Here is a 20,003-nt window from a genome sequence, read left to right as displayed (position 1 = left end):
CACATTTTACTCCATAAAAGCCCAAACTGGTGCCCAAATAAATTTTATAAAGTTAGGTCTTAATACATTTATTTGGTATAAAGCTGCATGCTTTGGTTGGAGGATATGAAATACTTTCACTCCCAAGGAAGCACATCATTGTCAAAAGAATTGACACATCGAATTATGGGTCTAGTCATGGCTCAAAAGTGGAGAAGGTTTGCCAGATGTCAGTATGGGAAGAGAAGATATTGCCCCCAAATTCTGTTTAGAAAAGGTTTTGCACAATGGATGTTATATAAAATTTCATGTGAAATTTTGCACATACCAAAATAAAAAAAATGACCTTGTTATTTTTGAAGAACAAACTGCTACATTTGTCATCCCTGCATTCATTTTCTTCATGTTATTAACACTTAAATAAAGCTGTAAAGACAAATTGTACTTTATTACAAAGCTTCTTTAAAAAGCCATAGTATGGATCAGTTTACATTTGGATTTATAGATAACAGGCAGTAATGTAGAGACAGTACACTTTAAACTCGGCACCTAAGCAAGTAGATGTAACCTTTCAAATGTCCTTTTAGTCATTTGTGCCTACAGAAGGAAATAAAGGCAATTGATTTCTGAAAGTCAAATAATTTATTATGGAAACCCAGCTGACCTCCCTTGAATAATGAACATGCTTACAGAGTGGTAAGTCCCACCAACGTCAGGTGTTTCTACTAGCTGCAATTTCTTCATTTTCCCACTAGTCAAGCTGCTCAGTTGCTTCTTGCAATCAACATCATTCAGATACATAGATTTGTAAGAGCCTGTTCTGTAAATTATCTATTCATGTATATTCTGCTTTTCCACCCAAGCCAGTGGTTAAGAACAGGGCTTTTCAACCAGTGGTACGGGTACCATCTGTGGTACATTGGCACCTGGCAGGTGATACACGACCATCCTAGAAAAGTGGTAGCGGGGAGGAGAATGAGCTGAACCAGTGGCAGCACCACACAAGCCTGAGTGAGAGATGGCTGGAGCTGCAGGGCTGTCAGGGCTCAGCAGAAGCACTAGGATCAGCACTTCTTCGGGGCTGTCAGGGCTCAGTGGAAGTGCCAGGATCAGCGCCAGGCTCCAGCTGGAATGTTGCAGCATCTTCAGGGTCTTCTGATTTACATTCAGATGCTTGGTAACTGATTCATATTTATGATGGTCACAGTTTCCCCGGGGTCATGTGAAGTGACCAAAACCTGCTGCAACCACACAGCAGACGGGGGGGGGGGGGAAATAAAAACCAAACACCCCACCCCCACTGCCAATCCTCAACAGAAATGCTCACAACAATGAAAACCTCAGACAGGAGGAAGAGCGCCGCCGGGCGGGCAAGCAAGTGTCTTGTTTGGCTGTGGTTTGGGGGGCGCTTTTTTCAGTGCCATTGTAACTTCGAACAGTCCCTAAGCGAACTGTTGTAAGTCAAGGACTACCTGTACTTCATCACTTTTTTCCTTTTTTTTTTTGGTCATCAAGTTTTTGACACCTTGCTAGGTGACTGGTGGTACTTGGATGTTGCCATATCCTAAAAGTGGTACAGTGGGTGAAAAGGTTGAAAAGCCCTAGTTAAGAACACAATAAAAATGAATATAGAAATATATTAAAAAATGTTTTAAATGCAATTCAAAGTATAACCAAACAAGATGATGAAAAGGCAAAAATCTGTACATGGACAGAAAAACTATAAGTGCTCTAACTGTTCTAAAAGAGGCTAAACTTAAATATTTCCAGAAAATTTAATGTAAAAATGCTGTTGTCAAATTGCTGGTTGTGTGTGGATTCTTGATACATGTTATTTGACCTGTCTTAGTTGTTTTTAGGTTGAACTCAAGATTCTGATTGGCTTGGAACTACATTTTTGAAGGACTAATTTCTTGTGTGTTCTAGCCTGGTCTTTCTCCTTAGTTTACTGTCAATTGGGCCTTTTTGGCCCTACCAGCTGCTACAATCTCTTGCCAAAGGAAGCCCAACTTGCCACAAACAATATACCTTCATGTTCCAAGTGGAATTTGGCTCTTTCACAGACACTTGGAAGCGGCTGAAAGTTCTATTAGACATGTTGTCATGTTTTTCTGGGTTTAATTGCCATTTCTTATTTATCTTTTTCCACTGTTGCAGTGGTTTGTTTTGGTTGATTAACTGGATTTTTTTTATATCTATAAAGATAACAGATTGGTTACCACAGGCAGTAGCTGACGTCTTAGCGGTAGCATTGGCAACACTATCTGACCTAAATTCCTGGAATTATTGGTGCTCCATTTTCATTCTACTGGATTGGAGACATTGCATTCTGTGCAAATTAAAAGAGCTCCAAGTAATCCTACTTCCCAGCCCCAGCTCATGTGACAATCCTGTATTTGTTAATGTAATTATTACGTTAGATATTAGGAATTCTAGATTTTCCCCCCTCTTCTAGCCTAAGTATGCTCGAATTAGGTTACAAATAGAGGTACTGCAGTAGGTTAGCATGGACATCATAATCAAATGTTAAATATTTATTCCTGGTTTGTCAGCTAATAAGAATAGACCTTCAAGGGGATTATAGTAAACACTCCAATAAAAAAGAGAATATCCAGCTTCAAAAGTTTCTTGGACACAGGAAGAATATGTATTTTGAAAATATTCCTTCAGTTGTTTGTAATCTCAGATTACATATCAGAGCATTTTGAAGCTGAAGGAACAGCTCTGTGCAACAACTTTTCTCCTTTTTGGTCAAATTTTTGCCATTTTTTTGCCAGCTGAACAACTTCATGATTTAAGGAGTATATGTTCTCAGGCATTCAGGGTTATCAAACATCTGGCAAAAGAAGGACATATACTCATCTTCTCTGACAGGCATAGCCTTGAAAGCAAATCTTATCTAAATTTTTGAGTATTTAGCAAGCTTATATTTTCCTGAGCCACTTTTCTCTGTGGTGTAGCACTTCCAGAATAAGAGGTCTGTTTTGTGACCTTAATTAGTTGATTAGTAACCTCCTCCTGGCTTGGACTGCAGCCTGAAATTTAATCAGTTAGGTGCTGAAGGCTTTTGCCTCCTAACTGGCCTTAGTACATTCCTCTCAAGATGTATTCCCCATTGTGTTCCTGCCTACTCACTTGTAATCCCTTCATCTCCTGTGAATATAAAAGCAAATATTAAACAGGTATCTTCTTCTCCTTTCCCCCATTTGTTTTATTTTCCAACAGCCAGTCTCCTCTTTTGCCTGTTCAGAAATATGGTAACTCTATGTGTACCTTTAATTTCCCATGGCAAATTTCTGATACCTTCTGGTTTCTCATGCTGTCCCACTGGGCTAGCAATTCCATAGCTGGATTCCTTTAGCTAGGCCAGAATGCAGCTCTTATGCAGGGGTGTCCAACCTTGGCAACTTTAAGACTTGGCGACTTTCAACTCCCAGAATCCCCAAGTCAACAGGTCTTAAAGTTGTCAAGGTTGGACACCCCTGCTTTAACGTGATCCCCGAAGTGTGGCAAACCAAGAATATTCTCCAACAAGAGCAGGAATTGCTATTTCTGAAGCAGCATTTCTACATAGATTCAGCAACAGTAGCCCTGGGGAATATCAAAATGTATTTATTTTATTTATTAAATTTCTATGCCGCTCATCTCCCCTACACGGGCTGTTCATCCCACCCAACTAATTGACTGCATCTCCAGTTGGAAGATCTCTCAAACAGAGGATATTTATCCTTCATAATATCAGATGTAGAATATAGATTACTGTAGGACCAAATATTTGCAAGTTATTTTATTTTAGAGCTTATGGACATAATACTGGCACTTTGAACAAACTAAGGAAAATGGTAAATTGTACTGCTGAGTCTGTTTCCAAAAGATCCCTTATCTATGAAAATAGAGTGATCAGCTTACAGTAAATGGCAGGCTTCACATGGTCTCTTTAGAAAGATGTGATGAGAGGAAAAGAAAGAAATATTGCTGAATATGGTTGCAAAGAGGCCTGAAAACAGTCAGAATGACAGTTGAACTCAAGAGAAATTGCTATTTCTATTAGTAATATATCAATTGTGGCAATATCTTCCAGAAAGGCTACTATCAAAGCAAAAGAAAATGGAATTTTTGTAATAGTCATTTTATTACAGAGTGCATTGGGATGTTTGGTAGTTGAGATAAATTACCTGCTGTCTTCATATATTGAATGCGTTGAAATCCACAGTATAAAATATAGGAAGGTAGCAGGAAATAGCTTGACTAGAAAAACGGTGAATATTCCAGGAGTGTTCTTTTTTCCAAAATGCTGCTAGAAAAGGTGGGAAAAATAAAAATAAGTTGTAATAGAGAAGGATCTCCTATATTGGTGCTGCTTATTAGCTCCCACAGTTTACACACTGTTACTATACTTTCAACCAGGAATCCTACCCTTCTGTTTTGCACTGCATTTCAAAAGCAGCAGATGGCAGAAAATCAGGTCCGTCTATATTGGGAAAACATTATTGAATGGAAAGTGTTTGCTGGTTTTTTAAACAGGATGGATCCCTTAAGCCAGTCTCTCTTGGAAGTATAGCCAACTTGGTTGATTATTTGGGAAGACTGTAGGGTCTTAGCAACTCAGGGATATTTTACAGTTATAGTTCTCTGATGGAGGCTGCCAGAAAGCACTTAACTATGAGTGTTTCACGTGCTGGAGACATAAACCAGTGTTTTTCAAACTTGGCAACTTTAAGATATGTGGACTTCAACTCCCAGAATTCCTCAGTTCCTCCATGACTTAAACTTTCTAGTGATTTTCAAGAAAAAGCTCATATGTTCCTATTTGGGACAGTTCATGAACTTTTGGATTATAGTAGTGACTTGTTATGCACCATTTATGTTCCAAAAAGAGAATTCCAGGTTTAAACAGGCGGTCAATGGAATCTGCTTTGGAGGAGGAGATTTCCTACATTAACAAATCTTGTACAGAATATCCGGCTACAAGTTACTATGGCATCATTCAAGATATCATTATACACTCTTCCCTGATGTCCTCAGGACCACCCATGAAAACATATACGGCAACCACATTGAGAAGTAGTGCCTCAAACAATTATCAGTATCCTCTGTTTGGGATTTGTCTGCCATTTGCACAATGTCCCAGAGAGCTAAGGTTAGGGTTAATCCTATGGGTCAGTAATAAGGACTTATCATTGATGTCAAGGCTCTGTAAGACTTGAATTGCTCTATCAAAGTATTGCATATTGGTGCCAGGCCTAATGTTTGTATCTACAAACCCTCAACTAACTTTTTCTAGAAAAATACTGCATTGGCACAGGAAACATCCTCTGTAATGTGCAATTCTGGTTTTAATGGAGATAAGTGAAAAGTAAAATCCAATATGCAAAGTATGGATATAAACCAAAAATAATGATAAACAATCATTGCCTTCCAGTGTTTTCATACAGTAGCCATACTTGTCCATTGGCAATATCAAATGGTGCTCATAAACATGGAAGCCTGGAAACCACAAACTTTGTCACACTTTGGAAATTGGTTATTTACATCCAGCTCTGTAGATGCTTCCAATTCTTTATTGTTTATTGCTGGAAGAATCTGCTAGTTTGGCTTGAAATCAAGCGTTCTGCATGATTTTTCCCCCAGTTGCTTTATTTCCCAAAACCTTTGGTCTTTAATGGAGACACACTACTCAATAAAGTGACATCAGAAAGTATTATTTAGTATAAAAAGGTATACCAACTTTAACTATTTCCAATTGATTATTTGTAATATTATGTAGTGTCAACCAATCAATGCTAAAGAGATGTAAAGTCTGTCCTCATTACTGTAATTTTGGCATGATGTTGAATGGCTATAATTGACCAACACTGATACAATTGTGCAATACAAGAAAATTATACTTTCTATTTAGATTTTCCATGCTAAATGGAGAGGAAGTATAGGGAAGGAAGACATTTTCATCCAGCTAGGTTGGAGAATCTCTGTCTAAATAAGCAAGCCATCATCAGCCTACTAAAAAAGATGCATAGTAAATTGGAAAGCGAAATTAACATTTAAATACCAGTTTAGCATCTATCCAGCTGTATCTGCATCCTGTACTTTTTAAACACATATGGGAATTCTGTGTGTTCACAAGGTACATCTGAGAAGAGGCTACATCATTATTTTTTAACAATTTGGTTATACAGGAAGGATGTGACATAAACAGCTTGGTTCCACATGTGCACTGGAGAACTGCAAAGTATCTCAAATATCTCTTCTTAAAGAACAAGTGATGTATTGCCATACTAACGGGATTAGGATGTTAACAAGATTAAAATGTGAAAGTCCTGCATACTATATGGCTATATGCTAAATCAGGAGTGGACAATTCATTTTCCCAAGAGGTCACATAAGCAACTGTTGTGAAGGATCACTGCCGCCCTGTCTTCTGCCAATGATGATGCCACTTTGCTCCTCTTGCTGATGCTCTCCCATCCCCCCACTGACAGCACTCATGCCACAAGCATGACAGGGACAGCCAAAAGGCCAAATATGGTCCACGGACAGTAAAATGCCCAGGACTGTGCTAAATAGATGGTGAGAGTCTTTGCTTCTGAGAAGAAGAAAAAAATGAGATACTCAAAAACTGAGTGACTCAAGCTACGGTTTGGAGCTCTCGCATTTCTTCTTCTTTTGAAGCATGTGACTTCCAAGTGAACTGTTTTGAAACTCTTGTCTCTTCAAAAGTAACTTGATACTGTTTTTCATGAAAAATAAGCCTCAAATTTCCACCAGGTTGGTGGAATTAATTCTCAGAGTTTGATTTTTAGGTTAAATAAATATGTGTTGTGATTCAGGGTCAGCCTGTGGGTTCGGCATTTGGGTCGGATGATTCAGAGGAGAAGGGGGGTGTTGGAGAGGTTGCTGAGGGTGTTGGAGAGCTTGCTGATGAGAGCCCTCAGTCAGGCCCCTCCCACCTGGTTACGATGCAGACCCAGCTGTGTGAGCCTGACAGCGTGGATGAAGATGACCCACAGCTGGCCCTGTTCAAGGACGCCCGACGCAGGAGGCAGTCAATCAGGAGTAAACAGAGGAAGGCAATGGGGCACCTCGGAAGGAGGCAGAGAGAAGCCACGCCCTGAACTGTTTAAAAGGGGAATGTGTGGGAGGGCCGGTTTGCTGAAGGCAACCGTTTGAATAGTTCCTGTTTCATGTCTTGTTTTGCTCTATTTGCTTTTGTGTTCATAAATTTGGTAGGCTTAGTTCCAGCCTCTTGCCTTCTTGTAAAGGGGTTGTCCCTGCCTTATCTGCAGGGCCGGTAGTAGGCTGGTACAGAACAATATGTGCTTGAAAAAGACTTAAAAGTTTTCAGCAACTGAAGGCTTGGATGTTCGATCTAATTTTTCAAATTTAAGCACACGTGTAGCCAGGGGACAGAGTATACTAGTTGTGATATTAAATATTATATTTCATTTAACATGTACTTTAAAAATAACCACCATGGAAAGGAGGGTATATCTGAGGCCATGCGGGCAAGGGAAGAGAGAGGTAGAATTAATTTTTTTAACCCTTCTGACATGATTTTGTGAAGCCTTCTTTGGTGCAAATGTACATAATATGGCAGATTAAGCATACTTCACTGAAATCAAACTCTCTTTCTATTCCACTTAAAAGGTTTGTGGTTTAGGCTGTAAAGAACATCTAAAGTACCTTTAATGTACACTTGGTTAAGTTTATACTGAAGTTGGAATCTTAGCCACATTAGAATATGGACCAAATAACCCATGAATGGCTGAAACATGCCATACTCAATAGTTTGATGCTGAAATTTCCTATTTTTTCTTGTTGTTTTTCTGTTTTCTATTTCATTATAATTCAACACCACCTATAAGAATAAAAGCCTGAGTCATATACGATTAATGTATTGTGCATAGTATATTTTTCACAGAATATTTTCAGAAGACTTGTTATGAATAGCACCTTTTACATAAACATTAACCCATAAACATATTTATCTAAATTCTTTTCTTTACAAAATATCAATTTAAAAAAGTATTTCTGCAACTATAGTGTACTGGTTGTTCATTGTTTGTGCTAGCTGAATTTACAGAGTGACCTGGTATTTTGTTCAGCAATGTGCAAACCCCCAGAAGAAGCTGTGAGCAACACTTCCATTTGGTTTTCAGGGGTGTTTTGTAACATAGTGCAGCTGTAAGCTAACATTCTGAAGCTCACAACCCAAAGTGGATAACAACAAAGAATCCTATTAATAGCAGTGGGAAGTGGTTAACATTCCATAATGCAAGCACAGCATGCTTAAGTCATCTTCTTGCAAGATATATCACAATTCCATTTTTTCTGTGTGGTTAATCAAATATATTAGGCTTCACTGAGCATAGATAACTGCTCATTTCAGTTACGTTCCCAGGCCTATTAGAACCAAGGAAAAAAAGGCAGGACAACCCCAAATTCATCCTATACAGTATATGTCCTGAAGCAAATTAACCAATCAGCACCATTGATTTAGGATAAGGACATCACTGAGTTCCAGTAAGCTTCTCTTGTTTCTTGTTTGAGGGATTTTTGTTTTCTTTCATTCCCAGATGCAGTTGCTCCAAGTCCTTCAATGGTAGTTATTCATAAGTTGTGGTTACGATCTGCAGAGGACCATAGCACAGCTACCACTTCCCTGGAATTGTTACACCACACTCATACCAGCCCACATAGTAATAGGGTGTCATATACCCAATGCGTCCAAATGATACAGGCTCTTGTCGATACTGGCGATAATAACCTGAAGGAACCAAAATATTGAAGTTACTATCTTAACATTGAGGGATATAACTACTTTATTAATTTTACTTAATAATTTTAATTTTAGTTCAATAATTACTTAATTACTGTAAAGAAAATGGAGATGGAGGAAAAGAAGTGAGATACACCTTGCTAACTGAGCATTCTTCAGAAGAACCCAATTGTTTTCTTGTGTTATTCCTTACGGCATAAAACATATCCTGTTCTAGAAGCAGCTTAAATACATTTCTTACTGTTCTGCTGTATACAGAAGGTTTGAAGTAGAAGGGAAGTAAAGTTTCTTGGCCTGTAATTCTTGTAAACTTTCTTATTGGCGTGTATCACCAGCTCTTCTTCCTCTTCATCTCTTTTGCTGCATAGCCCCTGTTAATAATAATCCTGTGCTTCACTTGATCTTTGGTTACTTCTCTTTCTACATTACAGATTTTCCAGTTTTGTTGTTGTTGTTTTTTTAATCCCATTTATATCCCGTCCTTCTCCGAAGACTCAGGGCGGCTTACAATCTAAGAAGCACAAATCAATGTGCTTAGCAATAGCCTTCATTCTATGTATAAGCCTGCTTATTAGGGCTTTCACTCCCCCCCCCAAAGCGGCATTATTACAAAGTCAGCTTATTGCCCCCAACAATCTGGGTCCTCATTTTACCTACCTCAAAAGGATGGAAGGCTGAGTCAACCTTGAGCCTGGTGGGACTCGAACCTGCACTAATTGCAGGCAGCTGGTGTTACTTAAGGAGGCATTAGCCCACTGCTCCACCAAGGGTCTTGTTGTTGACTGAAGGCCCCTTTCTGAAACAAATGGTAGTAGTGTGGGGCCAGCCTAATTTCTTTCTGACTCATAGAAGTTCTTTCACTCATTAATTCATTGTTTGGGCTTCCTTTCTTGGCTACTGCAAGAAGTGGTGCCTTGTACTTCAAATCTGAAAGAAAGCTGTTGAAGCCAGATAGATCTTTACATTTATACCTTACCAATCTGCCACCCAGATCTCCTTCTATAATTGTAGATCAGTTGGAAAACTACCAGCCAATCAAAAGAGAGGGATCAAGCAGGGAATTAGTCTTGAGTCATTGCGCATCCACAAAAGTCCTAAGTTCTCCTAAGTTCCATGGTACCTTATCTGTTTGTTCCCAAGAGAAGGCAAGCAGTTTGAGCGGATTTTTGTATTATAACTAGAATACAATAAAGTAACCTACACCCTTCACGTGTAGCTCTAGTTGCTTGTGCCTGATAAGATAAGAGCCAGAGAAATATGTTGCATAACCGCATTTCCATTCTAAAAATTGCTTGAGTGCATTGAGTGGCTATATTCCAAGGCACTGTCTGGGTTACTGTGAGAATTAGAACAACCCAAAGTAATATATGCCGATTTGAAGAGACAGAAACATTATGTATCACATAATACAAGCTTGCCATTTCACATATTAGTGGGACTTATTCCAAACTAATAGGCAGAGACAACCGTGTCCTGTTCTGATGTACCATTAATACCAATAATGCGTTCATTATTGGTATTAATAGTAGGAATGGCTCTTGCCAGGTAAATGAAATTACACTAGTGTTTTAGCAGATCATAGCATTAAGAGCCATTGGTGGTGCAGTGTTTAGAATGTAGTATTGCAGGCTAATTCTGCCAATTGCCAGCTGCCAGCAATTCAGCAGTTTGATTCTCACCAGCTCAAGGTTGACTCAATCTCCCATCCTTTTGAGATCGTTAAAATGAGAACCCAGATTGTTGGGGACAATATACTGACTCTGTAAACTGCTTAGACAGGGCTGCAAAGCACTGTGAAGCAGTATATAAGTCTAAGTGCTATTGCTAATTTTCCTACAATCTGCAAAAAGTTGCAGAGGTGCGTTCTGGCTCTGCCCCACCAAACAGAGGTGGCCAATGGAAAGAAGAGAACACAGAAGGCAGAAATATCAGTGCTAGCAATAAAAAAGGGTAAAATTAAGAAATCAAAAGGAATCAAATTAAAGATAACCATTTTCAAATGATAGACAAGCCGGTAGAAAGAAGTGGAATGTTTAAAATGTTAACAATTCTCAGCACTCCTTTCCACATGGATGGAGGGCAACCTGAAACGTTGTCTTCTGTGCTATGTCCATTACTTCAGGGTATTTTGTGATTCTTCTCCATAGTCAGCCCTATGTGGATCACTCACTCTTGCATAGAAAGCAAAGTACAGCATGAAGCTAGCATTTCAGTAATTATTTCTTTTTAGGTGCTAAAATGCCAAGGTTCTAAAAACTTTGCCAGTCACTGCCTAGACTAGAAATGAAATAATTTGCCATAAGCTTCCCCAATGTGGTGCTTTGCTAATGTGTTCCATCTCTAATTCTGTTGCTGGTTGGGAGTTGGCACCCCAATAGATGTAGAGAGCATGTTGAGGGAAGACTGGCTTATAATACTGAACTGCTTGAACACATTTGCTGATGCATTGGGGGGAACCTGGGAACAGAAAGTCCAACTTTAGTATTACAAAACCCACAATTTTTGAAGAGCCAGGCATAAACTGCCTTTATTCTACAATTGCATGCAATGTAAATCTCCAGACCCCCATCAAATTAATGTTGCACTTATTTTTACCTTGAATAGGAGGCAGAGCATTCACATAGGACTGTGGTCCTGTTCGTCCATCCAGGTGTGAATCTACAAACTGACAGTGATCTTCCCCTCTTCCCCAACTATCCCCAATGCTGTAAAATGTATCTGGAAAAAAGTGAAGAGGGTGAGAAGCACTTAGAATGGGTTTGGTGCAGCCAAGACTATAAATCCAGAATCTTCTGTCCCTTCCTTGGTAGTAACTTATTTATTATGTTTATGAATTTCTGCAATAATGGGAGCATTATAATGAAATAATCCACTGGCACAGTATGAAAGTGAACCAGTGGTCCTTGCCAGCATTCCTGCATTCGGTCAAAAATAGTTGGCTAAGAATCACAGTTAAAATTTCTTGCCTTCAACTGACACATTTGCCATTGGACTGGTAGCACTCTTTTTGTACTGTGGTTTCCTTTTTTCAATGTCTTAGGAGCAATTAATATGTATATATTTAAGAACTTGCACTAAAATGAGGTAGCAGTATTCTTATTCCACATAAAACAGAAGATGGTACAAAAATGCATACATGAATGTATACAGAAATATTCTTCTCTAACTCACTGAACAGAACCAAGTCTAAGCATTACAATTAGAGATGAGTAAATGAGTTTATTTCCAGGCAGTTTTTTCCTCCATGTGTAAACCCTTAAGTCCACTTCATTCCATTGTATGATAACTATTTTTTTTTAAAAAAAATCACTTCTAGGTTACACACATACTATTTTAAGCATTTTTCCCCTAAAAACAACCCATTTAAAATGTTTTCTATAATGATTTAAAAATTAGAACACGATTGTTGCTTCTTGGTCTGGTTCTGATATGTAATGTTTCCTTTTAAAAAGATGGGACTGATTCCATTTTGATCTGAGTTAAAACATTACAGCATCTCATTATGCACTTGCTGAAAATAAAGTAGCAGTTCTCAGATTTTCAAGGATTGTGAGGGAATGAGAAATCTCCCAATTTCCAAAACTGTGGTGAGCTTAAGCTGAAATGATTGAGACTGAACTGATATTTTGTATTATGTGACAAAGTGTAAATCTATTTGTCTTGAATGATCTTACTAGGACATAGCACTGTTCATACAAAGCGTTATGGAATATTACCATAGCCTACTAAAACACAGGCTTGCAATTCTTTGCAGGGGGACCCAAACCAAAATTTTAACACTGCAAAATATGGCTTTTTTTTGTTCCTGCTGCATTTCACTCACTTGAAAGTGGATAGAGAACTCAAATAATAGAATTTCAGATTACCCCAAATTATTCAAACTGACTAAGGAGACAATCCAAAGTGTTTTTAATACAGTATATATCTTGGATAGGATTAAAAGAAAAGGGGAAAAAAGACTGATCTATTTACTGTATGCCAGCCAATAGCTTGGATACATTTTAATCATGCAAGGTAATCAAATTTATTTTTGAGATTTTACTATATCTTACTCCAGCACTGACAGATCCCCCAAATACATACCTCTTAGATCATCACTGAGGTAAATCTTGTATCTCAATGAATTACAAAGAACAACACCTACAAATTTCCTGTACCACGTCCGTTTCACATATTGTTTTCCACTGCATTCTGAGTATGTAGGATCGTATCTAAAATTGAATGGGATCCAGATGGGTTCACCACCTGCAAAACAGGTTAAAATCTTGACTATGAAATATGATCATATTAACTTAAGAATAACTTACTAAATATTACTACTTGACCAGACCAGTACACAATCTACTGAAATGGGTTTACTTTGATTTGGAAGTGGTCATGCACCCATAGCGATATAAGTGGAAGTAGATTACTAAATGGTGAAAAAGCTTTTTGTTTCCTTCATTATGGCTCTCCATACCACTGCAAATTGTCTGGAAGGAGTCTGAATGAATAATAAGCCTGAATAACACATTCTACTACAGAGAGGTTCCCTGAAGTCCAAGAGCTCAGAAGGCTAAACTCTGGTCCTGGCAAACAACCCAGATTGGATCCTGCAACATTATCCTGCGACACGTATATTTGCCTTCATTCGAAGTCTGAATGGTTACACAGCAAACCACAATCTGGGCACCATGGATCAAGAAACTCTTCAGTGTGTATTCAACATTCACAACAAAATCTGGCAACCTACAATACGCTCCAAAATATTATAGGAATTATCTATCTTTCTTTTTGAAATCAACTGTTTTTATTTTACAGCCTGTGTGCTCTGACATGTCAACTTAAGCACGAATGGATTCTCCTAATTTTTAAAATTATGACAGTTTTGAAGTACAAAAGAAAACATCGAAGAACTGCCTTCTCAGCTTTAAAAATCAGGGTAATCTATGTGTGTGGGAGAGACTGCTGCCTGCATCAGTGCAGGAAATCATTAGGTTAATTTGCAGAAAATGCTTCCAATTTAAGCATCTGATCTAGTAGGCTCCCTAGCAGCTAATATAATAGCACATAAAAGTGCATTCTTGCTTACAATGGCTTTTGCTTCTAAAATATGAGCTTTTCCTATATTCTCTGCTCTCTTACACTGGTAGCAGCTGTCCCACGGCTTGAGAATTTTTAAAGGAGGGGAAACACCTACCACAGCACTATTTGGCCTTTTCAACTTGAAAAAAAGGCATAAGCCTATAGACAGACTTCAAATGACGAATAATAACATGCAAAGATAAGCCCATTGAGCTCTGAGTGAAAGTTCTACACCAAGCTTCTCACTTTTCCTAGCATTTCAGCAACCATGTTATTTGAAAAAGGAGAAAAAGGAAAGTAGAAAGAGACCTATACAATGAATCTGGATCACAACATTCCACATTCTTGTGCTCTTCATCAGCAGAGTGGTTTCTCATGAAGAGGTGCCAGTGAAATCGGCCATATACCACTACAGTTGCTGTTGTGAAGCCAACCATATGGTTTCTGTTATGCACTCAAAGCAACTTGCAAGAATTATTTGGCACTTTCTGCTTTTTAAATATTAAACATGAAAACCCAGGAACAAATTATGATTGCAAGACATAATTTTAATCCATTGTATAATAACATTGTGCTAAAAATATATTAAATGTCAAGTTAAGCAGTCACTATCTTGAATTATATAAGGAAAGATGCACTGCAATATTCTAATCTAAATCGCTTCTAGAACTATAACAAACATACAAAAGTCACTAACCTGAAATCTTGTTTACTAACTTGACAAACAGACATAGAATTCTGCTCTTCCTCTACTCCAAGAGCTGATGAACTCTTTGGAGTTTTCTGGAGTGTAGCCACTCCATCAAATTTAGATGTTATATTGGAACTATTAGTGTGACAGAAAGCAAAATGACTAATTACATAGAGAGCCAATTATACTGATAGTACTTAAATTTTAATTAGTCTAATCTAATTATAATAAACTGAATTAAACAAAGTGTAGGTCTCTTTCAGATGGCCCCATTAAAATGCTATCCACTAGTCATTTTTAAGGTAGACTAGACTAAGATGCTAGAGGTATGAATGCTAATACATTATATTATTATTATTATTATTATTATTATTATTATTATTATTATTATTATTATTATTATTATTATTATTATTATTATTCAGTAACAGAATCTTGCATCTCTGAATGTGTGCTTCCCCTCTTTCTCCCTTTATCTTTATGAGAATTAGGAAGGAACATGTCTGAGATGCTACTCAAATTATATTTCTGCCCTGGACTGAAATTCCTTTTATCTAACCATTGTCTTGTTTGCATTTTTTCCACTGGTTCCTCCAAGTTATTCCTACTGCCCATTACTGTATACATTTGGAGCAGGGATGGCGGGGGTGGAGTGGCTCTCAGAAGCCTAAGTGATCAATAGGACCTGAATGAATCCTAATTCCTGAGTGCCGTGCATCAATGAAGCATTCCAGATCAGGCTGACAGCCAATGATATATTGGGAGAAAAGAGAAAATATTACTTTGGAACAGGCTCCCTCAGATAGTGGAGGTGGATAAGACAAAGGCAACATCATGAGACACAGCAGAAAAAAAAGTGTAACTGTAGTATATTCATGCAATGGTTAGAGAACTGTGAAGAAGCTGTCCTGACTCAACACCTGCCTCAGCTCCAGGTAATGCCACTTCATTATTTCAAGGGCAAGTGTGGCTCTCAAACTAAACAAAGTTCTGCAATTATGCTGTAGTTCTTAAAGTGAGGATACTCTTCCAAACTTTGATTTCCACTGCCTGCCTGCCTGCCTTCCTTCCTTCCTTCCTTCCTTCCTTCCTTCCTTCCTTCCTTCCTTCCTTCGTCTCCTCTCCTCTCCTCTCCTCTTCATCATAGATATTAAATCACAGTTTTTAATCCATGCCACTCTCAGGAGAAAGTAACAAAGCACCAGAAAGCAAAACTGAGACTTACCTGGCGGTCTGACAATAAGAAGAGGATTATCTGAAAGGAAATAAGAAGGAAATGTTTCAATTATTTACTTTAAAATTCAGCATCTACAGTCAAAATAAGGCAACAGGTAATTTCTAAATCTTCTTGTTTATTTGTATAATTCATATCCTGCTTAATTTCATAAACTCTGAATGGCTCACATACAATATCATATAAAAATTATTTAAAGCAGTAAGTGAAATTAAAAACAGTATGACATACTTTAAAAACGTGACAAAACAGCAGCATTTTTACCACCTTTTTGCGCTGGAGAGTCATTTTTTATTTTATTTTGTGCTCCCACTCCTCTTAATATCTCTGATGAAGGAGACCTGAAGTGGTGCTATCCTTTCTAATTTCTCCACGTATTTTAAAATATACAATCATTAAACATCATCTCCTTTGACTTCTCTTCCTTGGCTTTTTCTTTTAAAGTCTCTACATCCAGTACATCCCTGTCTCCATTGCACTTACCATCTTTTACCTCTTTTTTATTGATTTTATTGTAGTTTTTTTTATTGCTATGAGCTACCCAGCCATTGAGTCAGGCAGCATACAAGTTTAATAAATTAATATGGTTTGTTGCACAGTCAGCCAGATGTTCAGAATGGATTAGGCATTTTATCCACCAGCTGAGCCTTTCCCATGGACCTGGGATTGGTAGATATTGTTTGATGGTATTAAAGGTATTGTTGCAAGATGTAAGCTGTTCTAAGTAAGCTGCGTTTTGCAAATGACTGGTGGTGACCTTATCAATGCTGATGGTGATCAAGGGGTGCTCCAGCTGTTTTGCGATTTTATTCTATTTCTGACAATGAAATTTCCATATTTGAACTTTTCACTGCCATGGATGGTAATCATATGGTACTTATTACACAGGCTCTTTATTAAAGTACTGGTATTAATATAATATACATTTACTACTAATTCAGTGAAATGATTCTTTAGTAAGTGTAAACGCTTATTTTAAAAGTCTCTTTTAACCAATCTAATCAACCTAAGTATCTGCAGGCTCCTGATGCTTTCAAGACAATTAGGGAAACAACATCACTGCTCCATGCTGCAATCTGTGCCACTTTTCATGTGCATGTGACTTCACTGTGCATATACACAAAAAGGGCAGGGCTTGCAGTACAATGATGTAATTGCTGCCTTTGTCAAGCAGACCTGTTGATTCCCTTGCAGATATAGGTGCTAATTAAGGCAGGAGTGTCAAACTGCCGGCCTGCAGACTGGCTGTGTCATGCCAAAGCCACGCCCACCCCATTGCCGGAAATGGAAAAAAAGTCACAATATGTCACGACATGTCATGTGACCTTGCGAGTTTGACGCCCCTGAATTAAGGCTTCAATTCATTTTGTCCAGGAATCAATGTGGGAGTACTCAATTGGACATTACTTTTACATCCCACACACGCAAAGATTCCTACTCTAAATCCATAAGAAGAACTATTGAGTTGATTTGTAGGCATATTTTTTGAAAGATAAGTTATGTACATGAATTCCAAGTCAGGAACTCAGGAACCTAAGGTTAGGGGGGAAAATAACCTTGGAGTTATTCAGAGTTAGTTTAAGGTGTGAACCCCACTGTATTTTGTTGTTACATTGTGCCAAATGACCTATGCCCAACCTTGCAAGTAAAAATAGCATCATGGAACATATGTCTATCACTGGACATATTTTGAAATTATTTAAAAGCCTTTGATTTCAAAGAACAGGATCAGCTTTATGAAATGAAAACAAGCTTCAACCCAGAAGGAGGAAAAATCTAAAAGAAAATTTGTTTCCCCAACTTTTTTTGCAGACACAATAGCTTCAAATTACTCAGCTGCTCAGGATTAAAAGAAAGAAAGAAAAAACTATTGTGAAGTGTCTTGCCAAGCAAGCAGCAGAAACGGAATTTCCTCTTTTCATTTTTTCATTTAATCTTTTTTCCACTATCAGGGTAAAGATATATAGGTAAACTTTTTTTTTTTTGCGCTGAGTTTGACCCCTGATGACCAAATGGAAACAGCCATGAAGTTTTCCTGAGAAGAAAACAGAACTGGTCTGCCATTCATTTTCTTTATTATCAGGATAGCAAAGACTAAATCCACATTGGGCAACCTGAGAAGCTATTAGAAAACATTGATGTTGGCTCTCTGCATAGAAAGAGCCAGACCTGAAGCACAAACTCACTCCTGTTTGGCCAGAGACAATCAGCACTTTGTCATCTTGTTTTTGTTACTTCAGTTCTTAACCAGCCCTCCCTGACTGGTACTGTCCAGATGTGCAAATTCAAATCCCAGAATCCTCAACAATAGCCATTCTGGCTGGAGATGTTTGGAAATAAATCCACACATCTGAAGAAAACTCAGGTCGGGCAAAGTTGTCTTTATTTCTTAACACTCCTCCTCCTCCTCCTCCTCCTCCTCCTCCTCCTCCTCCTCCTTTACTGTATTGTCCTTTGAACATTCCTGTTGTCCTTTGTTTTTATTCTGAAGACGTTTTAATACACATTGGATTCTGGTTGACAGTGCAGTTTAAAACTTGTTTTATATTTTAATATTATATTAAACTACCATACCAGATTCAGTGACATAGGAGATAGATGAACTTATAGGACCATAACCATATGGATTCGTTGCTTGGACCTTAAAGTAATACCTAAATCAAGGAAAGAGAGAAAACGAGCACCCAATAAAATGGCAGAATAATAACAGCTTGTGGTAATAAAATTAGACAAATTCCGAACAGGCTTTAGAAGGAATGCTGAAAAGTTCCACAAAAGATATTAAATATACCTTGGTTTTTTTAGGCACTTCTAATGATAGTTTCATCAAAAAGTTTTATTCAGTCATGAAACCATGCAAGAAACAACAGAATTTGATAATGAGCAAAGAGCAGACAGTGGTGAAACACAATAGTTGAAGTGTTTAAATATGGAGCATTATCTCAAGCACTATGTTTACTTTCTGTGAGATTGGTTGATGTAGACAGATGGAAGTCATCAAATGTTAAAAAGCCATATTAAATTCTGTGGCATGGGCACATCCATGAATTAGCCCATATTTTCCTTGGAAAATGTATCAATATCTTCCCAAAGAGTTGGGGGCAAAAGAAAAATCTGGTGAATAAAAATAGTCTGTATATAAAAGCCACCTTGTCAATTTGAGCGGCTCCAATTGCTGGCCTTATTTTAATTCTGAGCTGGAAAGATAAACTGTCTGATATCTGGTTTAAACTGAGCCCTCGGTTGTTCTATATGCACTGTTAGCTAACCAGGGCACATGCAGCCAAGATACTTTATGTGAATGAAATGGACATGGGGAAAATTAGCAAAGAAATTTAAAATGTAAACAATTAATTTCTGAGGAAAAACACCAACAATAATAATATGTTAACAAAAAGTCTTATTTCCCAGGAACATTGATTTCATGGCAAGACATGCATTGAAACTGGTGATTAACTGTAGGAAAATATATTATTCTGATAAATGCCCAGTTGACATAATATCCAAAAGCTGCCTATGCACACTTCAGATTGAATGAATTATATATTGACACTTGCCATATTCTCAAATATCCAAATGAAAGGTAGGTGCCCTTTCAAAACTCTCAGAACCCATGGAATTGAAAGGGCCATAAATTCTCATATTGAAGGAAAAGAGAAACTATTAAAGATAAACTTTGTGTTCTAGTACTGCCTTAGGCCCAAAGAAAGTTTGGGCCAGTCACTCTTTCTCAGCTCCTAGAAGATTGCAGTGGCAAATTACCTCTGAAAATCTTTCAAAAAAACCCTACAGGAACTAGTTCAGATGGTCACTAGGAGTTAACATTGATTTGAAGGCACACAGATCTTCAAAGGCACAAACTCTAAGGCACAAACTCATAATGCAATATAAGGACATTTTAATAGAACAATTTTATTGTTGGGATTCTTTAAGCTTGATTTTTATTTACAGGTGTTTCACTTCTCTAGAGGCTACTCTAGTAAGTAACCTCATTAATATAGAATTTTGCGGAAAATATTTCCATAATTTCCCAGTTGATCTTTTTAAATAACAGTCTTTGACAGAGAAAATACCACCCAAAATTGGGTGAATCCCATTGGCAACATCCCCTTCAATTTCTAATTGTTTTGCAGACAAATCTGATATGAATACAGTTCAGGTCCTAGGACTTCAGACTAGAAGTTGGGCTGAAGAGAAATAATAATAATAAAAAACTAATGTTGAAAAAGAGCTGACATCATAAATGATTCATTTTTGGT

The 20,003-nt window shown here is 37.7% G+C and overlaps 1 protein-coding gene across 1 annotated transcript in view; it reads right to left on the bottom strand.

The window, feature by feature from the left end:
- Positions 1-7,918: 7,918 nt before the first annotated feature.
- The window catches only part of FNDC1 (fibronectin type III domain containing 1), a gene marked incomplete at its 5' end in the record, with an annotated part of 81,641 nt that continues 69,556 nt past the window's right edge, over positions 7,919-20,003 (bottom strand). Inside the window, 5 exons of the mRNA XM_083373117.1 lie at positions 7,919-8,743; positions 11,351-11,473; positions 12,839-13,000; positions 15,736-15,765; positions 18,319-18,398. Of these exons, the coding sequence (XP_083229243.1) occupies positions 8,628-8,743; positions 11,351-11,473; positions 12,839-13,000; positions 15,736-15,765; positions 18,319-18,398 (511 nt within the window). The 3' untranslated portion in view covers positions 7,919-8,627. The remainder of the gene's footprint in view (positions 8,744-11,350; positions 11,474-12,838; positions 13,001-15,735; positions 15,766-18,318; positions 18,399-20,003) is intronic.

Source organism: Vipera ursinii (assembly GCF_947247035.1).
Source record: "Vipera ursinii genome assembly, chromosome: 1".
Lineage (NCBI taxonomy): Eukaryota > Metazoa > Chordata > Lepidosauria > Squamata > Viperidae > Vipera > Vipera ursinii.
Note: the sequence above shows the minus strand (reverse complement) of the source record. Positions and strands in the feature narration are given on the sequence as shown.